Source organism: Lepisma saccharinum, chromosome 23, assembly GCF_977018435.1.
Source record: "Lepisma saccharinum chromosome 23, izLepSacc3.1, whole genome shotgun sequence".
Lineage (NCBI taxonomy): Eukaryota > Metazoa > Arthropoda > Insecta > Zygentoma > Lepismatidae > Lepisma > Lepisma saccharinum.
The window spans coordinates 21,113,730-21,136,130 of record NC_139251.1 but is presented as its reverse complement, the minus strand read 5'-3'; the positions used below and the strand labels follow the sequence as shown (position 1 = coordinate 21,136,130).

The window sequence follows — 22,401 nt, the reverse complement described above, 5'->3', positions numbered from 1 at the left end:
CTGGAGGATCATTTAATGAGCTGTAGTCTATAGAGAAGTGACCTTTGTTGCAAGGATAGCTTTGAAGTTTTTGCGTAAAATATATCGTAGCATGTGCCGTTGGTACGTGGGATCTGTGACAAGATCACTAGTGAAGAGTTGTCCATTCGTGATTCTGAAAAGAAATGTCAAACATGAAACTTGACGGAGAGAGAAATCATGTATTCGAGGATTGGTCATAGTTTCATGTTTCTGAACCACTCTGTCTGTTCTCTTTATATTGCTGTCACAAGCCACGGACTCAGTGGCGGCGTTTTTTGGGGGGGGGGGGCAAGGTGGGGAATTGCCCCCGCACTATGCTAAACTTTATCTACTGCCTTCCCCCCCCTCGGTTTTGGAACCCAATCGCCGCCACTGCACGGACCCAATACAGGAGGCAAACTCAAGAATGTTTAAAAATTACCATGTAAAGTAGGTTTTGAGAGCAAAAACATGGGTGATGTCTGTAAATTGTTGCATATCGTACTGTTACTTGTTGAAGCTCTTTCAGTTATGGTTGCATTTGATGTGTAGTTAGCACGCAGAAAAATGTATACGCAAAAGAATTAATAATGTAAAACCTCAGTAGCTGATTGGATTGACAGAAGTAGCAACAGAAACTTTGATTTCGTAAATCTCTTCTCTCTGCATGTAAAACACGATTTACACACACACAGACAAAAGAAAAAAATCATACAAGAAAGCAATTACATTTACTTACGTTTCACTAACAAGAATTCCCTGAATTCCTGGTGATTCTTGAAGACCGGGGGGCAAGGCAGTGAGGGCCCGAAGAGGGGGACAGACTCCTCCGAGTAAATGGCCAAGCGGTAGGCGTCTTCTTCAGGTACATACGTCACCAAAGCGAACACATCTTGGAAGAAGAGTTAAGGACGATAATACAACATAAATGTACACACACACACACGCACTTAAATATAAGGAGTGTTTGGTAAGTTTTCGGTAGAGTGGTACATCCTGTTTCTGCAAGACAATGATTTCTGTCAAGAGGCTCGTCATACGAAGCTCATACAATATAGAAATTGTTCACTTTCTTCATGCAATCATAGAAAAATAGCTAATTATTCAAATTCTTTCACTTTCTTTGTTTAATTACAAAAAAAAAAATATTAAATATTTTTCCATTTCACCCAGAAGTAAGGGGAAATCACGCTTTATTCAGGCACCCTCCCCTACTCAGGATTTCTTGAGGAAGGGGCATCCAAAAATGTGGAACAAAGAGAAGATCAAAAATATTGTTGAATTGATTTAAGTTATTCCACGACGTTTTTCTTCCACTTTTGGCTAATCGCGACGACGGGAATAAGTGATGAAATTGATGAAGGAACACTCACAAAGAACACCCACGCGCAGGTCGGGATTCGAACCCTGAGCTAACCACGGCGATCGTATAAATAATGCTGATGGAGAATTAGATGCTATGGTGGTATTGAAAGTAGAGCTACACGTACAATCAACAGCAAATGAATTAGGAGAAAAAAGATTTTCTCGATGAAAAATGAGTTGGCAATGCTGCGAACACCGAGGCATTTGCGATAAGACGCTTGAGGAGCCTCAAGCAAAGTTTTCTCAACGCACAACTTCAGTACCGAACGTCATGTCGATTGGCAACTTTCGGGAGCATGTTGTCTGTCTACCTCTACACAGTTCTCCCCAAATGCCTGTTTGAAAATGATCTGGTGTTATTTTTTTTTGCCAACGTAGTTCTGACATTGCAGTAATGTTACATTTTTTTCTTATTTTGCTTTGTTTTTACCATGACACATTTATAATTTGTCGCAACTATGAGGATAGATGATAATTACATTAAATTGATAAGGAAACACTGCATAGATAGAACTCCATGCTGAGACCAGGCCTCGAACTCGGAAGCAAGAGCGGGGAAGTTGTCACATCGTTCTAACTCTCGGCCACGAGTTAGCTTATAATTATTTGTAATTGCTAAGGAGTATTTAATCGTATATTCATACCTAATATCTGTTTCTGGGCACTTAATTTATGAGTGGTGTTAGATCCAAAATGTGTTCGTCGGGGAGAATCCGCTTTTTGTTTGACAGGGCGTTTGGGGAGGCACATCTCGTTCACATCCGAGAAACAATCTGAGTAAAAATTGACATGTGTGAAAGTTGTGTGAATGACGGGGGATACTACCGAATAGGTGTATTCCTTTTTTAAAAAAATACCGGCCTGGGCATTGTTTTTTGTGTGCTTTTATCATATCATGACTCATCCTCATCGTCGTGATTCTTTAACCAGATATGTTCACCCTCGTGAAGGCATACCTCACCCTCACCCTCCGAAAGACTTGTGAGGGTGAGGGCGGTGGAGGGTGAGGGCTACTGCGATCTCGGAGGGTGAGGGAGTTTGATTCCAAATGAACACCTCTGTTTTCAACACGTCTAGTATCCGCATATTCTGCAACAATGCAACTTGCGATCAGTAACTAACTGTCATAAATTTTAGCTAAGTATTTTTTTCAATCCACGTTTTGCATAGAAAAGCTAATCGGGACTTGACATACGTTGTAAAGTGAGATCCGAACCACTATGTGCTTCCACCGGGCATGGAACCCGGACCGAAAGAAGTAAATAAAAAAAAAAAACGTGGCTATACAGCCCTGGAAGGGCCTTGGCCTATCTCCCGCCTGCCAGTCTCCCACCCACAATGAAAGAAGTAAATAGATGAATAAATAGTTCAAAATTGAAATTATATACACAAGTATTGCTTTCAGTTATCTTCACATGCTCTAGAGCAAATTATGGATCTGCATTACAGGGAAGATTCACGAAGACCCACACTCATTTGATATGCAATGATCGAGGTGGAAATTTCTGTGAGGTGGATGCTGGATCGATCCTTGAAAATAGGTCGGGGGAGAGGATGTTTAGTGTATTGTTTCGCATAATTTGTAGGTAATTACAAGAGATTTGAGATACAAAAGTAAGTAAGTAATCTCCATAGGTATAAGATTCAAATCTATCATATTCAAATTTTACGATATTACGTGTATCATCAGAAAACCAAACATACCAAATTTTGGAAAGTAGGAGCTAGTAAGTGAAATATATTTCAAGTTGATGATTTATATTTGATAGAAATTCTATTAAGATGTCAAACCTGAAGCCCATAGTCAAGTTGTATGATGAAAGGATAGAGGATAAGCTTCAATCAAACTTAGTATATGCTCACAAACAAAAATGGCGACTGAGTGACCTATAGCAACGCAAAGCAAAGAAAGCACTCGATAATTGGAAGAAACAATGAGTTACAGGGGCGAAAAAAAATGTATTTGCTTTTGCAAACTCGACTTAGTTTGCCTGTTCCAAACTGAAGTGCCATATTTTGAGACCATTGTGTCACATGCTAAATTAATGCAGCCTTGTAAAAATCAGAGTTCAAAATGTTTCAAAGAAAATAAATATATTGTCTCTAGGGAAAACAGAAAGAAAGAAAGGACACACTCATTCAAACAAACAAAAAAATAAACTTGATTTTCAATGTTTCAAATAATGTTGACGTGTGTTCAGTAATGAGTCCACCAGCCATTGTTGTCGATTACCTCATGTAATCTTCTGGGCATAGATTCAACAAGTCTATGACAAAGACATGGCCTGTTCTGTATAGTTCTCCATACGTCATACACATGGCCACGTAATTGTTCTCTTGTTCTTTCATAGCCAGGTTCCCATTCTCTCACCATAATGGACCATACATTTTCAATTGGATTGAGGTCTGGTGATTTTGCTGGCCATTCGAATGGCTGAATGTCAGGGTGATATGCAAGTCATTGCTTCGTTCTTTTCGACGTATGGATACTGCAATTATCATGAACGAAGTTGATGATTGGCATTTCCTCCCAAGGATAAATAACGCGAACTGTCGGTAGCATATGTTCTTCAAGCACTTTAATATATTCTTCGGAATCCATCCTCGAGGATATTTTTACGATATCTCCTGTAACAGCTGCACTGATCCATGTCCAAAATGCCACTGAAATTCTTCCACTTCTTCGACTGCTACGAACATATCTTGGATCATAACGAGTTCTGTCCGGTCGCCACAAATTAATTTGGCCATCTTCATCCGAACAAAACACTTTCTCGTCAGTCCAAATTACTGTTTCCCAAAAGTCTTTGTCATGGGTAGATATTGTAAAGCGAACCCAAGACGAGCATTTACGTGTTGCGCTGTGTTCTTTCTTCTTTCTTCGCTGGTGTTCTGTACCGTATCCCCGCAGCTTGTAGACGCCTTCGTATTGTATCACTTGAACACTGCAGTTGTAAATGTCTGGCGACAATACTGGCTGGAGAAAATGGATGATTTGCAATGTGTTCCACAATAGCAGCATCTTGTTCTCCCGATGTCACTCTGCGGCGCCCAGTTTTCCTTCTTGTTTTCAGGCCCTCTTCTCCTTCATGTTCAAAACGATCTATCCAATGACGAACAACATTTTCATGCCTTCCAATGGCTATTGCGATATCGTAAATTGTGCGGCCACATTCGAACATGCCAATTATCGGCCACGAGTAGCTTCAGACGTGTATGGCATCTTGACTCCGTAGCTCCAATGAACGATTGCTCGTCCTGGCCAGGTTTCCGACTACCACATCGCAAGTCATTCACTTGATCTTCAATTAAGTGTTGCTAACCCTATTTTCAAAAAAAAAATATCGCTGATATGCAAGGAAAATATCAGTGATGGTCACGACATTACGATCCAACAATTCAAAAACGAAATTTTTCATATCTTGCGAAAGTTAAGGTAAACTAATGCTACTGAATTTCTACTTTCGAAATTTCATCGCCGATTCTTGTCATACCAAGTGAAATGTGTATTTGTTTCGGAAAACTTACAGGTGTAAATTATCTTCCCAGTAGAGTATTCAGAGTGCTAGGCACGATAATTGTTATTATTATTGTTTATACTGTATAACCAATAGCATAGTTACGTAAGTTTCAATGAATGATGTAACCCCTTATCACCTTACCAATAATCATAACCAATATTAACACTCGAATATAAGTCAATCGAATATACAGCTTGGCGAGGGGGGGGGGCGGACATGACAATTTTTCCATCCCATGAATAAGCTATAGCGTCCCTGGGCTAGTGTGCTGTATAATTTCTACATTTAATTTGAAAAATCATTTTAAAAGATCTATATTTTTGTTCCTCAGGTCCCAGGAGCTTAACAAAAATATCCTTAAGTAGTTTAATGTTAACAAACCTGAAACTTTTGGGGCCAATTGTCCCTCTTTCAGATGCCAGAATTTGAACCCTACAATAATAATTCTGAATTTACGAATAGTAGGTGTTGAATGACAGTGGGTAATTAGAGGTGCTATGCGTATTATTGCTTTACGAATTCATTTTCGTTCTGAAGAAAGTTGCCATTCCGATACAGACAGAATATTTCGAAAGTCCTTAATCATTCTGAGTCTGAGTTTTATGCACAATTAGGCAAACCGTGACGAGATCTACAGTTTAAACTAGAATCCGAATTACTATGTGCCTCCCCCGGGCCTCGAACCGAGAACTCCTTGATTACAATGCGGCGACGATTTCCTTGAGCCATTGTGGAGGCTCTCTTTAATCAGTTGCATATGCATAAATTAGTATAAATTAATTTAAAGTATATTTCTCATACTACATAGAATTCGTTATCACCACAGTCGGGGAAAATAGTTTTATAGAAAATTGAAAATAGTAGAGGAATATCTATAGCTCTTCTCGTTTTAGTATTTCTTATAAAAGCAGAAGCATTTCACATCACTGTCACAATCTAGAGCCGCTATTGAATGCAGAAACAGCAATTCTTCAAACTTTGAAATCGACACCGAGGGTGATATTTTTGTTATTTCACGTTACTGTTCTACCACTCTCGGATAATCGCAATGATGAAGGTTGAAGATGTGATAGATGGAAGTGGGATGCAGACAATGACACATCCTCACCTTACTTCGAAGCGCGTGCGCTAACCAATTAGCCACGGGGTTGGATCTTTTGTGTTTGGCAGTTCACCAAATTAATTTATTCGTCATTCAAGATCCAGAGGTAGAAAAGCAACATAAAATAACGAAAACAGAAAAAATACCATTCACTTATCACCCAACAATTTCATGCTGACCAAATCCACACACGAACCTCTTTTGGAATTCGTTTTGCAGAATGGCCTTGGGGATTAAACATCGCCCATTTACTGGTTCAGCTCGAGACAATCCAGGCGACCATGTTATCGAAGCTTATCTTCAATCCTACACACTACTTCGCTATTTGCTTCTTACAGGTTTGACATCTTAACAGAACTTCTATCGAACATCGCTCATAGAGTATATTTTACATGTCAGCTCTTAATTAACCTTCTAATTTTCACATATATTTTTTATTTTTATTTAGCGTCGCTTTCTTCCACTTTTGGACAATCGCGACGATGAAGATGAGTGAAGATAAAATAAATAGAACATTCAGAAACAACACCAATGCCCACACCGGTATTCGAACCTAGGATCCCTGACGTAAAATCGTCTAGTGCTACCACTCAGTCAATTTTCACATAGAAACTTACACACCTCTTCCTTAAATATGTATTTTGTTTTACCTGCTGCACTTCTCTTATGGTGAATTCTAACCCCTCATTTCAGGTTTATCTCATGTTTATAGATATTGCTTTGTAGTGAATGATAATCCTATTACGCCATGTGAATCTTACTCCAACAAAAACCCTGTTAGAGGATGGAAACGTTACGTGTGTAATGTTGTTAAAAGTCTGCTTTGGTTAGCTTTTTTAGTGTATTGAATGAATATTGCATTTTCATTTCGTGTTGAGGCATATTTTCGTCACTTAGATTTTGCATTTAAAATATGTAGGTCCAGTATATATTAGTCAATGTGAATTCGAGTCAATTAAAACATTTTGCGTTGTTGCGAGATTATCTATTAGGCATAATGAATAAGTAGAGAAAAAGCAACTTGTATATCAAAATTGCTATGTCCAACTGATCTCCGAAAGTATTGTTTAGCACGTCACATTTCAAGTATAGTCAATGATTGTATCTAGTATATGAACGAGATGTGTCCCTCCATTCAAACAATACGTGGCTTGTCCCCACCAAACGAAGTGTGTCACTTATAAATTAAGTGTCCGAAAGCAGGTATTAGTCATGAACAGAACAAAAAATACTCCTGAGCAATTACAAATTTTATACTCCAGTTCATGGCCGGGAGTTATTGACGGTCACCCCCACCTTATCCGCTTTAGGTTCCGGGTTCGAGTCCTTGTCTGGCAATCTCTTTCTTAAGTGTCTCTTCATCAATTTAATCTCATTATCATCCATCTTCATAATTTCGATTAATTGTAAAGGTGACATAAAAGCAAAGCAAAATAAGAACAAATACAAATAATTGTAAAATGACTACAACGTCAGAACTACATTTGAAAAATAAAATGCGAGCAGAAGGTTCATCTTCAAACAGGCATTTGGGGAGAATTGTGTAGACAGACAGCATGCTCCCGAAAGTTGCCAATCCACGTGTAGCATGACCTTCGATACTGGAGTTGAGTTGTGCTTTTCAAGAAAGTTTGCTCGACGCTCCTCAAGCGTCTTATCAAGATTGCCTCGGTGTTCGCAGCATTGCCAACTCATTTTTCGTCGAGAAAATCTTTTTTTCCTAATTCATTTGCTGTTGATTGTACAAGTGCACAGTTGCAATATTATGGTCCAGAGTAACGGACCTCCCCCGACCCGACAATCAGCAACATAGTCCCCCGCGACTCGCTTACAGACAAATGTTGCCACGCGGCCTACAACTTAGTGCTTATTGTTTACATTCAATTCTCAGATAATTCGAATAATACTGTTCCGCAAATTAACAGTGCTCTCAAATTTATTTTAATTTTGTTACACCAGCACCACTAAACAGCCATGATAATTCTATGTTTAAAACATAATACAGGGTTATCCATTTGGATATGGATATATTAAAACATTAATAGAAACGTAAATGTGATAGTAGGAAAATTTTCGTGTTGGTGTTTTCGTGCGTGAAACAGGGGAGTTTTGCTGTAGTGTGTTGGCAACAATGAAGTGCACCCCCTAACTGGCCACAATGGTTCGTGATTTTATTCACCAACATTTCAATCGTAGTTGGTGTGGCCATGGGGGACCAATTGCTTGGCCTCCCAACTCCCTAGATTTAACCCCTCCAGACTTCTTCGTCTGCGTTATGAGTTGCGCAGAGTTCGCAATGGAGGCCATGTAGAAAACTGAAAACTGTATTAAACTGTTAGTAGTGTATAAAAAGAAAAACTCCCACCTTTCAGTCTTTTGTATAGCCCTACAATATTTCAGGTAATTACATTTGACCAAAAAAATTCACATCCATTTTATATTATCCATACCCAAATGGATCACCCGGTATATTTATAAATGAAATGATAGAGAACTGAGCCGGCACCCGTGGCGGAGTGGTTAGCAGTAGCACATTGCGCTATGACGCCAGGGGTCCCGAGTTCGAATCCCGGCCTGGGCATGAATGTTTGTGAGTGTTTATTAATCAATTTCATTATATCATCACTAATCCCCATCTTCACAAATTAGCGAAAAGTGGCACAAAAAGCGAAGTAAAATAAAGCAAATCAATCAATCAATCGATAGAGAACTGATTATTAAAATAAAGAACATGTCTAAATGTGAGTTAACAAAAAAGGGATAATTTTATATCACGACTGTAGTTCGAAAAAAATAGGGAAAAACTGCAGTTTATTAATCTTCTTAGATATGTTCCATGCAAGCATTCTAAAATAAATTTATCCATTTTCCTAAACTTTCTTGCATAAGTACAGAAAGTAGCAAAATAAAATACACTTATAAATAGAAAATCAGTCTCAATTATTACTGGAAAAATAGTAACAAATTGAGAGGTTTTATTGCAGTGAGATATGTATAATTCATCTTCGCCATCTGTTATTACTCCAGAAAATGTTTTCATTGTAAGAAAAAATGTGAATGTACGGTATTCATAATCTTAGTTCATATCGGGCGATAAGTTAACAGCGACAATGGGTTGTAGGCAATGGTGGCGATTGAGTCAAAAACCGGGGGGGGGGGGGGGCAAGGTGCCAATACTAGGGGGGCAAAGAGTATATTTCCCTTTGTAAATAATAGTGTGGGGGCAAAAGTGGGGCGCAACTGCCCCCTCGCACCCCTAATCGCCGCCACTGGTTCTAGGAGGAACACAGAGGAATTAGAAGTTATTTCTTTTGCCTTTCTGGTTTCCATAACACGACCTCCCGAATTCGAAGGAAGCACCCACACTCTCCGGTAATAACCACCGTTGCGTACCCTTTTATTTTTACAACCCACATTTGCATATTCAGCAAGAAATTTTTCGCTCCTGTTGTTTTTAATCGTGCACGACTTATGATGGTGTAAAGACCAGGAGGCGAAGTTAAAACTGCGAACATTTTCTCCACTGGAACAAGAATGCTTCATGCTCATTTGCATTAATGGAAGAGCGCCATGCTTTGCATATGACTTAACGGCTTGCGTCAACAATAGGCAACAATAGATCTTAACGGAGAAGGTGTATTTTGTTGGAAAGACCTTTAACGTTGAGAGAGCTTTAAACTACAAACTCACATTCTCTCTTTAATACAGTGCAGTTCATAACTGGTAATTTGGTGAAATTTCTTAACTTTTACGCAAGCACTTGCATTGTGATAATTGGTACAGTCCAGGGTTGTATATTTCGGTTCCCTTTTCCACAGATTAACCGGCAAGGTAAGAATGAAGGACAGAGGGAGGGTGGAAGGGGGAGAAATAGAAAATAAAGGCAAAAACGTGTGGGAGAAGGCAGTCAAAGAAACAATCAAAAGCAGGCTAAAATAAATAAGATTCTAAAACATAGGAAAGAAGGCGAAATCACGATATAGAAAAATCCTAAAGAGGGAGGGTGTATACAAATATGGGAAGCAATTTAATAAGAAGCAAGCAATTGTTTCATAGTTCAGGACACTAGCGTACACAGTTTTCATAACTGTTCTGTAGTGGGGGGAAATACTATATAATATTTTGATATGCTAATTTTCAATGGTGATTGGGGGTCAGTTTGAGGAGGATTTACCACTTAGGTTTTTCCGCTTTCATTTGAAAATTTCGATCTTCTCAAAATTTTGGGAGGGGCTGTAACCCCATCAGCTCCCCCCTGCGTACGCCATTATCCAAGGGACAGCAATGCCCCTCCACTTGACCTTAATTTTTCAGAAACACAATTTCTGATTTTGTCATTTTAACTTCTAATATTTTCAAAATATTTCAAGGTAGTTTCTTCTGAAGTATCATACTTTTAGCAGAACTCATTTTACGAGAAGCCCAGATACCTAGCGAACCGTTGGGCAAAATTTACAAAGGGAGATGTCTTGTACTTTTCCTGCTTCCCAAGGATAAATACTAGCTAGGCTGTATAGTTTCATTGTTTGATTGATAATGATAAATCAAATCTAAACACTTTCTCCAAGGTTTCAGATTCCAGGTTTAAAATTATATACTTATCATTTTTTTTCTTAAATTATTAGAGAACAGTAATAAACATTGCATAAATACTTATGTTTCTATACACAAAAGGATACGAGTGAATTGAGATTTAATGAACGACGGGTTGAAGTGTGACATCTGACCTGGTCCCCCATCTAGGAACACAATATTTACTATATCGTTTCCTATGTGCCTCTTCCGCTCCACCTGTTGGAGAAAATGCAAAACAAATGTAAGAATAAGCGGGATAATTGAATATACATTAATTACAGAATTCGCTATCATTGGTATATCTTGACTAACTTCTGAGAAGATAAAGTTCTAGACTTGGAAATCTAATATTGTTATTTCATTCGTTGTTGCTAGAGTTAACGAGGTGTATCTTTGCGGGTGAACCTGAGCAAGCCCAGATGCGCAGTCGCAACGGAAGGAGCTACAGGCTAGATTAGCCACTGAGCGTCATTTTCCTCTTACTCTCCGATTGTCGACCCAAAGCCAATAGAGGGAACAAGACACATCGATTATCGAATACCCCACATATTGAAGAGTATCACATGTGCAGTCTTACCACCTCTGGTCAAGAGCGAAATTACTTTCATGCAGTACGCGGGAGGCTGCTTCGGATTGGCTCTACCCTTTTAAATGTGATTGGCCGATATATTTTTCTTAAAAATGGCGCCTACGAGAGAGTCGGGTCATAATCGTCGCTACTGGACAGCTGCCCTTGTGTCGTATAATTTATGTTTTTCATTGTTTGTACTTAAAACCTGTTTCAAAACAGTTCAAAACAAATATCGTGCAATAACAGACCTTCCAGGTGGGAGCGGGTTTATTCATCCATTCTTCCCAGACGGGACCACAAACAATAGAACCTTCGACAAGAAGCCTTTGCGCATCTTCCCCTCCATCCGTTCAGCTCGGACCTCTCCAACACAGTACGATGCGCAGGTTCTTTTATTCTTGGTCCCACCATATTTGAACGACGAAGGAACAACGCCTAATATGGGAGACATCTGTTGGACTGTTGCTAAACTACTAGACAGATACATACGATGCTTCTCGAGGCAGGTTGAAGCGTCTTGTTTTCCACAGTTTTTGTAGTCGAGCATCCAAAAGGCAACTACGGAACTCTCTCTACGTGGAGCAGTCAAGGTCACCCGCAAAGGTACAGCTCTTAAGGCCGAATCACACAGAACTGGATACCTAGTATACTGCAGGCCTTAGAAAAAGCGTTTCGCGGGCTAACAGCAGACGTCGCTCGCACACTATTGCCGATACTCTCGTGTCGTCTGCCCCTCAGCCGAACAAACAGGCCGAGGTCAGTCACCCCCCTTCCTGAAGGGTGCAGCGAGCTAACTGCGGCAACCGGGCTCGCTCATTCGCGGACCTGATTGGTTCTCGCAGACACCCCATATTGTCGTCTGTTGCAAGCTCTTTCGCGATCTTTCTAAGGCCTCATGGAGTATAGTTAGCGCTGAACTGGCTACCTGCCCGGATGTGATGGTTGCCTGGCTTGCTGCTTGACTCGTTTGGAGGAATAGGACATGTTCTAATTGCTACTGGCTTTCCTCGACTGGATTCTGTGGAACAGCCAATCAGAGCAAAGTTTGGTCATGTGAAGACAATCTGTGAGTTTCCAAAGGGAGTTTTTAGTCTGTGGTTTCCGAGTGTTGGCTGTTTTTGTTAGTTTCTCGATATATAAAAAAAGGAAAGAGATGACGTGCAGTGCATTCGTGTTCACTTCATTAATATTTAGGTATTTATGCAAAGCGATGAGATGTGTACGTGACAAATATGATTAGCCGAAAATGACAATTCTTATTGTGTATTAAATTAAATGTTTGATTTTTCTTAAAATTTATGAATGAGTCATGCATGAATATGCATACCAGAGTTAATTAAAAAGCTTGTTCGGTATGCATTGATTACCATAGCCAATCTCTAGTCCATACTTTTCCTTTACAATTTTTAATAAAAGCACAAAAGCAGTAATTCTCCTACAACATTCTTCAAATTGCTCGTCCATCTTTACAGAGATTGTCTGCTCTGCGCAATGTCTTATGGGAACAAAAGACTATCGACAAGTACGGTGTAACAAGTATCGTGAGAGTCGAAAACTAGCAAACGAGTAGCCAGTCCAGTGCCAACTAGGACATTCCTACTGGAAATCCAGTTCCGTGTGATTCAGGCTTTAGACCTAATCACAGACGATGTAGTAAGGGCGGCGTTAAGCACGGGGTGGGGAGAGACGTATTTTTTGAAATGTTCATACGAGCTGTGATATGCTTTTGTACGTATCTGTTATCCACAAAATATAATCTTGGCGCCTTACCTGTTGACGGTTATCCTTGGAGTAAGGCAACATGGTTGACACGTGGAACATTATCTCATGACCCTCGTATATCGTATATACTGAGTACCGACCCGTCATGTCCCCTGAAAAGATAAAACACATTAGATCACACACACATAAGCTACATGGATACGTGCAAGTTCATTTATTAGGCACTATATTACCATTATCCTATTACCATTCTTTGTAAAGAAATGGAGCTGTTTCATTGATATTAGGCTATTCCCGATATTGTTTTTTTTATTGGACATTATTGGAATTAGTGAATATTATATGTGACTGCCTCTCACCATAATGTTGAAGTTTATGAAGGTAGAGAGAGATTATGCAGAAGATACTTTGATTCTACTTGAATACAAGGGTGAGTCAAATGAAAGCCTTAAAATTATAATACGAATTACAGGACAGCCTGAACACAGTTGAAATTTATGTACGGTATCAGCCAGGATCGTATATTCTAGGCTAGATAGGCTATGTGCGAAGCCTGAAGTCTAGATAATAAAATACAGGAGAAAAATCGATCAGAAATTAATTGTAAATAATATTATTTACATCACTGAGATGATGATGCTGATTCTGGAGTTGGCAACCTGATTGCTTATGAGTTGGCAACCTGATTTCCTATGAGTTGGAAACCTGATTTCCTATGAGTTGGCAACCTGATTTCCTATGAGTTGACAACCTGACTTCCTATGAGTTGACAACCTGACTTCCTATGAGTTGGCAACCTGACTTCCTATGAGTTGGCAACCTGACTTCTTATGAGTTGGCAACCTGACTTCTTATGAGTTGGCAACCTGATTTCCTATGAGTTGGCAACCTGATTTCCTATGAGTTGGCAACCTGATTTCCTATGAGTTGGCAACCTGATTTCCTATGAGTTGGCAACCTGATTTCTTATGAGATGGCAACCTGTTTTCTTAGGAGTTGGTAAATATATTTCTATTCATGGCCTAGGACCACGTGACATTATGAGATACCCCAGATCTTGTACTCAGTATACGCTACTGGTATCAGCTGTTATTAACAGAACGTCCTCAAGGCTATAACGCCACTTTGTCATTTTAAAGATGGCGGCTCAATTACACACTGACACAAGTAACGAGCAGTGGTTTCTTGCCATATACGCCTAAAATCTAGAAATTCTTTTTTAGGTGAAAATCCAATACCCCAATGCCCACCCACCACACGATAACGCTTGAGAATGAAGGTTGATAATGACGTCACTTCGCGGCGCATACGTGACTTCAGGCACAGCCCAAGGATTATTGTTCCTGAGGGAAGCCGGCAATTGATCAGCGGCTGAAAATATATGCGTAAATCAACATAGTCTAAATTGAAAAATGGTACAATGTCACCTGCAAAAATTTTGCAATAATAAGATAAAATTAAATATTCAGTTCACTTGCCCTCGTATGATGACGAACTTGTACGATTCATTCAAACATGCAAAAGAACAAATAATATAAGAGTCCTATCAGACAAATTAATTTCATTTTCGATTTTCCTGCATGCAAACATGCAGAAAAAGCAAAGCTCTTCAGTGGAAACGCCTCCATCTCACTTGGGCGAAGAAAGTATGGTATGAATGCTTAGATAATTTCTCTTCCCCCTCTATTTATCTTTTTCTTCCTATCTTTCTCTCTTCTCTTCTTTCTTATCTTCTACCTTCCACCTTTCACTTGCTCTGTTTTCCTTCCATTTTTCCTTTGCTGTGTTGCCTTCTGTCTCTTTTTTGCTCTCTTGTCTTTGTACTTTTGCTCTCTTCCTTTCTTTGTATCTTCATGTGCTCTCACCTTCTTCCCTCCCATCTTTCGTTTGCTCTCTCTTCCATTCTTTTCTCCTGTCTTCTTCTTGCTCTCTTATTTCTTTTATATTTTATTTTCTCTCTCTTGCTTCTACCTTTACTTGGCCCTTTGTATTCTTCTATTTTCCTTTTGTTTTCTATTTCTGTTCTCTCTTTCTTTATTTCTACGTTTCTTTTGACCTCTCTTTCTTTCCCTCTATTTTTAGTTTGCTTTCCCTCTTTCTCTTGTCCCGTCACACACCTCTCTCCTTTTTTCTTTCTATCATGTTTTCACTTTGAACATGTCTCCATCTCTATTTATTTTCCCTTTTTCTACTTGTCTTTCTTTCTCGGCGCTTTCTATATTGCTTCATATATCTATATTTCTCATTCTTTCTTCCTACTTTTCTCAAGTCCTTCTCCTCTCTCCCCCTTTCTTTTTCTTACCTTCTCTCGTCGCTTCTCTCCGCCCCCTTTCTCTATTTCTCTGTGTGATTGTTGCTCTACTCTACTCAAAAATCTCTTTCTAAATTATTTTTGAGTACGCAATGACTATTCCATGGTGGGCTGCAGCTTACCCTAGCATCCCCCGGCCAATGAAGCTTTCTAAATCTAATGGTTACATCATACAGATTTCGATTGGCAGCGAGATTCCAGAATTTTGAAAATGCTCCTGCGTCCGTGTGAAAGCGACAATGAATTGGAGTTAAATAGCGATAATGAATAGTAAACAATGGATTTTGCTTTCCCATGGCAGCCATAGCGTGATTAGGTGGCTATAAATCACCTCCGGTGTCCCCTTGAGGCAGTCGGCGTGAATTACGTTGCAACGAGAGTTCCAATTCAGTTGCATTCAACGATATATTGTTTCCCCATTTAGCTTATACTGTACAGTGTTGTCAACTGCCACTTTTAATAAATGACCTTTCCAGTTATTTTACATTAAAACTGATATATTTTCCTCTTTATCAGCTGCTGATGAACATTCAAATTAACCCTCCCCTCTTTGCCATTTATAATTATTGAATTTGAGAGCAAGTGACTGAATACCATGGTATTTCGACAAATGCAAAGATTGCAGTAAACTTTATGCATACATTGGTTTTTGGAGTCTGGATCTATACGGCTTGAAAGCACGAATTCTGGAATCGAACCATGGACTCCTTGGCAGTAATGCGACAGAGTTTAACTGTGATTTGTGTTGTTAACATGAACGACGTTGTTGTTGTTGTTGTTGAAGGAGAGATTCCCCCCGGACACAAGCCAGGTCAGTTGCGGATATGCTTCAGAGTTTTCTCGAACTAATGTCACCCTCATCTTCAGAGATTTAATTCCTCGGAGAGCTAACGCCACTCCCATCTTCAGGGATTCAGTCCCCGAGACCTAACGTTACCCGCATCTTAAGGGATCAAATTCCTCTGAGAGCTAACGTCACTCCCATCTTCAGGGATTCAGTCCCTGAGACCTAACGTTACCCTCATCTTTAGGGATTTAAACCATCGGAGAGCTAACGTCACTTACATCTTAAGGGACCGAATCCATCGGAGAGCTAACGTCACTCCCATCATATAGGATCGAAGCTATCGGAGAGCCAACGTCACTCCCATCTTCAGGGATTCAGTCACTGAGTCCTAACGTTACCCTCATTTTAAGGGATCGAATCCCTCGGAGAGCTAACGTCACTTCCATCTTCAGGGATTCAGTCCCTGAGAATTAACGTTACCCTCATATTCAGAGATTGAATCCCTCTGAGAGCTAACGTCACTCTCATCTTAAGGAATTGAATCCCTCGGAGGGCTAACGTCACTCTCATCCTAAGGGATTGAATCCCACTGAGAGCTAACGTCACTCTCATCTTCAGGGATTCAGTCCCTGAGAGCTAACGTTACCCTCATTTTAAGGGATCGAATCCCTCGGAGAGCTAACGTCACTTCCATCTTCAGGGATTCAGTCCCTGAGAATTAACGTTACCCTCATATTCAGAGATTGAATCCCTCTGAGAGCTAACGTCACTCTCATCTTAAGGAATTGAATCCCTCGGAGGGCTAACGTCACTCTCATCCTAAGGGATTGAATCCCACTGAGAGCTAACGTCACTCTCATCTTCAGGGATTCAGTCCCTGAGAGCTAACGTTACCCTCATATTCAAGGATTGAATCCCTCTGAGAGCTAACGCCAGTCTCGTCTTAAGGGATTGAATCCCTTGGAGAGCTAACGTCACTCTCATCTTAAGGGATTGAATCCCTTGGAGAGCTAACGCCACTCTCATCTTAAGGGATTGAATCCCTCGGAGAGCTAACGTCACTCTCATCCTAAGGGATTGAATCCCTCGGAGAGCTAACGTCACTCCGTCACTCCTATCTTCAGAGATTCAGTCCCTGAGATCTAACGCCACCTCATCTTCAGGAATTCAGTCCCTGAGAGCTAACGCCACCTCATCTTCAGGAATTCAGTCCCTGAGAGCTAACGCCACCTCATCTTCAGGAATTCAATGCCTGAGACTAAACGTTACCCTCATCTTAAGGAATTTAATCCCTTGGAGAGCTAACATCATCCTCATCTTCAGTGACTGAAGTGCAGAGATACAAGTCTGTCATGTTCAAATTTCTCTCCAAAATGAAATGGGCGAGCTCTTGCTCCAGAAAACAAAGCATGTACTGTCTCCAGGGATACTCTTAGTGGATGGAAGAAATCACGTGATAGCTGGCAAGGTCTTCCAGCAGGTGAGGAACCACTCAGTGGCGGGAACTGAACCAGGATAACCCTTCTTGCCCATATGTTGAGGTTTCCATTCTCAAGATCCGGTAACTAATAGTTTGGATTTCCGCAAATTTAATATCTCATCAACCTGTATCATACCATCAGGACACTGTACTTGCTTGATCACCCTGTATATAATAGCTTAAGGCAGGGACACAAAACATTAAACTCACTAGATACTAAATCTATTACTTGAGTACCAATGATTGTGCTAGCACAACTAATTCATTTAGCAGAGCAAACTGGACCCAAGACCTAACTAAGCACCAATAAACCGGTGGAAAAGCTTACCTTTCACATCAAGTCCGCCCCTGTATTTGTCCCAGTTCTTGAGACGGATTTTGTCGCCTAGAAGACCTGCGAATCGGTCGAAGTCTCGGCTGCCAGTCTCTGGAAAGAAGACAAGAGGAAGTTCACATACTGAAATAGGTGCAGATTTTAGGGGGGGGGGAGTAGGGGGGTCAAGGCACATTGTCCCCATCATTCACTTTTGTATCTCTGACAAGGGTTGGTTGTAAGAACGGCCCATGAGGCCGAAACACGCCTGCTTAATTAAAGACCATTGTATTGTATTCATTAAGAAGTACATACGTCTATATTATACATAAAAAAATATTGTTGTTAAACTTGCCCCTCAATCTTTAAATGAAGTTGTCGCCCTTGGATACTGATGACCAGGGAACGGATTTATATACCTCGATATGAAAGTATATATTTAGTTATTTTTTAATCAATATATGGAATTGAACACGGACTTACAATTGTGAAAATGGAAATTTACATTAAGTAAGCGGCTGACCTAGCTACATAAATTTAAACCCCGCTTTAGACGAAAACATTTTCCTTAGCATTTCACATGCCATGGCATATTTCATGTCATTTCTCAAGGATAGAACAGGCTCTATTTCCGTAGCATTTTTCGTAGCATAACCAATCAGAAGCGATCTCTAGGTCACGAGTGTAGCTGTAATGGCGGCCGCACGAGACGTAAACAATGTATCACTTCACATTTTTAAAAGCCGATAACTATTCAACCGAGGAGAATAACGTTTCATATAAAACAATATTAGGTACAAAACAATGGCGTTCCATAAATACATACCTAACAACATTTACTGTACACTCAGCATAGATGGTGTAACTCGACGTGTCTTTCATGCTGTATATGTTATACATTGTAATCACAAAAGCTTACCGAAATTTTACATGAAATGCTTCCGTGTAAACTACCATATGCTATAAGATTTTTCGACGCATTTAAGTAGCATTTATGCTAAGAAAAATGTTAAAAGAAATGCTTTCGTCTCAAGCGGGCTTAATGCACAATTAAAATATAAAATGTGATGTATTTTTTGTTACCAAAACAATGGATTACAAGATGTTCTTTTAACTGCTGAAACGTGAATCTCGTGTTCTCCCTGAAGACAGATTTACATTGACTGAAACTGCGTTCAATAGCGTACGAAGTAATGGGAGAATATTTAAAATACAAGGCTTTCACCACGAAAGCCTGAGCTTGCATACTCTATTGTTGACAACAATGTTACAATGATAAATGCATTGTCTATTGTCAAGATTTAAAATACCTGTAAACAGAGAGTACAAAACGAGCAGAATATAAATGAACGGAAAACACTTGATATTTAACACAAGGGAAAATGTAGTAATATAATGAATATGGAAATATGTCGGAAATGCTTGAAAATATGGAAATTATACAGGGTGTCCGGGCTAGAGGGCATCTGTAAAGTTTATTAACTTTCTTGTCCTGGTTATGTACAAAGTAACTCAGAAGGTTTTTATGTACATTGGTACACCTCATTGTTAGCACAATTTGTAGCTCGACACATATCCAAACGAATAATGAAGCTTGAGCCAAGTGTTGACCAGTATTTTAGGCGTTATTAGCGCAACGATACGCTGTCTCAAATCACCAAAATCGTGACCTTTCCATTGTGCACAACATCTTCAATGAAGCCCCATGCAAAACAATCTAATGGTTTAAATCTGGGGATCTCGGTGGCCAGGCAGTTTCTGCGCATGCGTGACTCAACAGCACGATTGATCGTCCAAGTGGACTACTGAAATCTTGGATCGATGGTCAATTGACTCAGCTTCACTACGCGACAATACAAAGAGCAGTTTTCGTATTATAAACAGTTATTTTTCTATACCTCTAGCCCGGACTATGTAAAAATAACTGAAATACGTAAAATATGTGCTAAAAGCTAATATTTGCTATTGGAACAGGGCCGTTCCATGGTTCAAGTGAAAATTCCTAGCTGGGGGATGCTTGGTCGAGTTTTGGGATATGAGAGAGACGGGGGATGCTTATGAAGCATTCCATGCGATAGTGCCACTGAGCCTCAATTTTTAAAATTAAATGAAATGCTGTAACTTCATCCTATCTTGTGAGGGAACAATCTAAAATCGTCCTTTGGATAAAAATTCAAGTATTATACATAATTTAGTTAGAAAGTTGAAGATATTTTACATATTATTCGTTTTAACCTTTTGATATAGTTGTGTTTTCCATTGTGTTCCACCCGTGACACCAAAAAACAATTAATTTCTCCTTTAACTGTTACATTCTTCCCCCCTCTACTCCACTACAATATTCAAAGGTCAATTCCCTTCTCTCTTTGTCTTAAATAATTTATTTTTCATCATTTGATAATTCACAAAAAATTAAAATAAGCTTCTTATTAAGTAAAGAGGCAGTATTTCGTCTATCCCACCCGAGACACAAAATTGTTCACTTGTAGCTACAAATCTGGGGAAGTATTTTAAGGGTAGTTATGTTTAATGAACAGTGTTAAGTTTCTTTTTTCATTGCACAGAAACTGGAAGAAAAATGTTGCTTAATCAGTAGAATAGTTATTTTAATTAAAAAATGTACACCGTGTATTCCACCCGCGACACTGGAATGCCCCTTATGCAAATTATCCTAGCAGAGGATATACTGTACGAAAATTTTCTTAATTTGGGGTATAGCATTCTCTCCCGCCCCCTCTTCGAGCAATGTTCCTTGTAATAAATAATGAATAAAGTGCATCAAATATACAGCCTGTAGATTTGTGCAAGCATAAGATTATGCACATCTTTAGACAAAGCTTCACAAGAAGCCACCTGAATCCTCTCCACTCGAAATTTTTGCATAGTACCACGTTGCTTCCGATTTATTATTTAAAGTAATCAGAAGATAACTTCCACACTATATATTCACGAATCCTGGCAAAGATCGCCATAATTGTTGCTGTTAGATTCAAAATTAGCAAAATGCACACAATATATCAATTCTTGCAAGAAATAAAATGCAGAAACAGACTTACGAGTTCGTATATCCCATAATACATAATTAAAACAGTAACAGTGATAATGAAATGTCTTTCTTCTTATCAAAGATTTTTATCATTAATACAACTAAATTGTGAATGTTCTAAAAAGATGACAGTCACAACCACACTTGCAAACAAGTTTTGAACATGTGTACACAAGTTCCTTTCTTACGTGACTTAGTAGATCTGATGTTTGAATACCACGAACGGATGCGATTAGAGCCAAAAAGGTCCCTCCTGATTCCCTCTTCTCCCTCACTCAGGATTTATCATGTCCCCTAAGATTAAGATAAGGCCGTTACGTTTCTACAAAGATTTGCGTAATGGACCTTCGTCTTCGCGATTGTACTTCTGGAGGTCCTCAGAGGACGGATCTTGGGTGGCTGCCAGGATTTCAGAGGAATTAGCGCTCTCCTGCTAATTGCAGTGCAAGGGGGGGGGGGGGGGATATTTTAAGACAAAGTTGGAACGACGGTCATAATCACGTGACGATCTTCTTAGCTCGGATAATGCTTCAGAACAACTTGTTACCAGTTACCAAGGTACTTTTATGCTTATTTTCTTTTTAGCACTCAGCCCTATATTTTATGTTTCACTGAATTGCACTCTAAAAATGAGCTGCTCAAAGAAGAAGGGGTCAATGCTCCAATCAACAAGGGTTTATCCAGAATTCTCCATCTCGGGGAGGGGTATGTGTGTGTAGAAGCGACCCTTTCTGAAGTCACCCAAATGTCAACATCTCTTCCCCGCAATACATCCTGGACTGCAGAACCCTTATAATCCTCCTTTATAAGCCCATATAAATACAGGATGATTCAAAAAAGTGTTAACGCTATTTCGGAAATAGAAAATGTACTAGGGGAGAAGTGCCGATTATCACACCCCTTCTGAATGCCGTACCCCGTCATATCTCGGTCGGGAAGTGCTGCACTCTGGCGTGAACAGTTGTACTATAATCGACTGAGATAGGTACTCCAGCAGAGAGAGTTTCGTCGCACTGCGTGCAGATGGAAGAAAAGCACGAGAGGATTAAATTTCGGTGAAGCCCAAAATATTTTGCAAGGTTGTCATCAACGACATATTCTGTAGTCAAAGGTATGATACAGTCATATAATTAGTTCATAAATGATATGTGTACATTATGTAGTTGTAGTGTAAAGTGTATATTGTGAAGTGGATTCCGTTGTTGTGGTAGAAGTTGGTGCCATGTTGGCTTTCCCAGTTGTGCTGAATATCGCACCCTGCATGTGTTCCAAATACCGTACGTGTGCGATATTACTTATAGCATAGGTCCCATTGGAGTTGGTTGCAGGGTTAAACCTCATTGTCTAAGTTTTCTACATTTCTACACTAGTATTATCTGGACTTTTCTGTTCCAAATTAGTAAGTGCCAAATTAGTGTAATGATTTGATCTAAGGAAATTACATAATTTACATAACCTCACGAACTTCTCCATTTTTTTTCCAGATGGATAGAAAGAAAAGGAAACAGTGGTCCGAGGAGAACATGAGGAACGCAATCATCGCTGCGAGATCTAAAGAGATGGGCCTAAAGCGTGCTTCCAAGTTGTATTCTGCAATTTCCATGTTTC

At 39.6% G+C, this 22,401-nt stretch overlaps 1 protein-coding gene across 2 annotated transcripts in view; it reads right to left on the bottom strand.

Annotated features, from left to right (window-relative positions):
• Positions 1–22,401, bottom strand: part of LOC145977740 (GTPase-activating Rap/Ran-GAP domain-like protein 3) — a 742,197-nt gene that overhangs the window by 149,087 nt on the left and 570,709 nt on the right. For both annotated transcript variants that reach the window (XM_083109991.1, XM_083109992.1), the window contains 4 exons: positions 17,763–17,861; positions 12,905–13,008; positions 10,668–10,779; positions 740–892 (listed from right to left, as the gene is read on the bottom strand). In XM_083109991.1, coding sequence (XP_082966117.1) covers positions 740–892; positions 10,668–10,779; positions 12,905–13,008; positions 17,763–17,861 — 468 coding nt within the window. The remainder of the gene's footprint in view (positions 1–739; positions 893–10,667; positions 10,780–12,904; positions 13,009–17,762; positions 17,862–22,401) is intronic.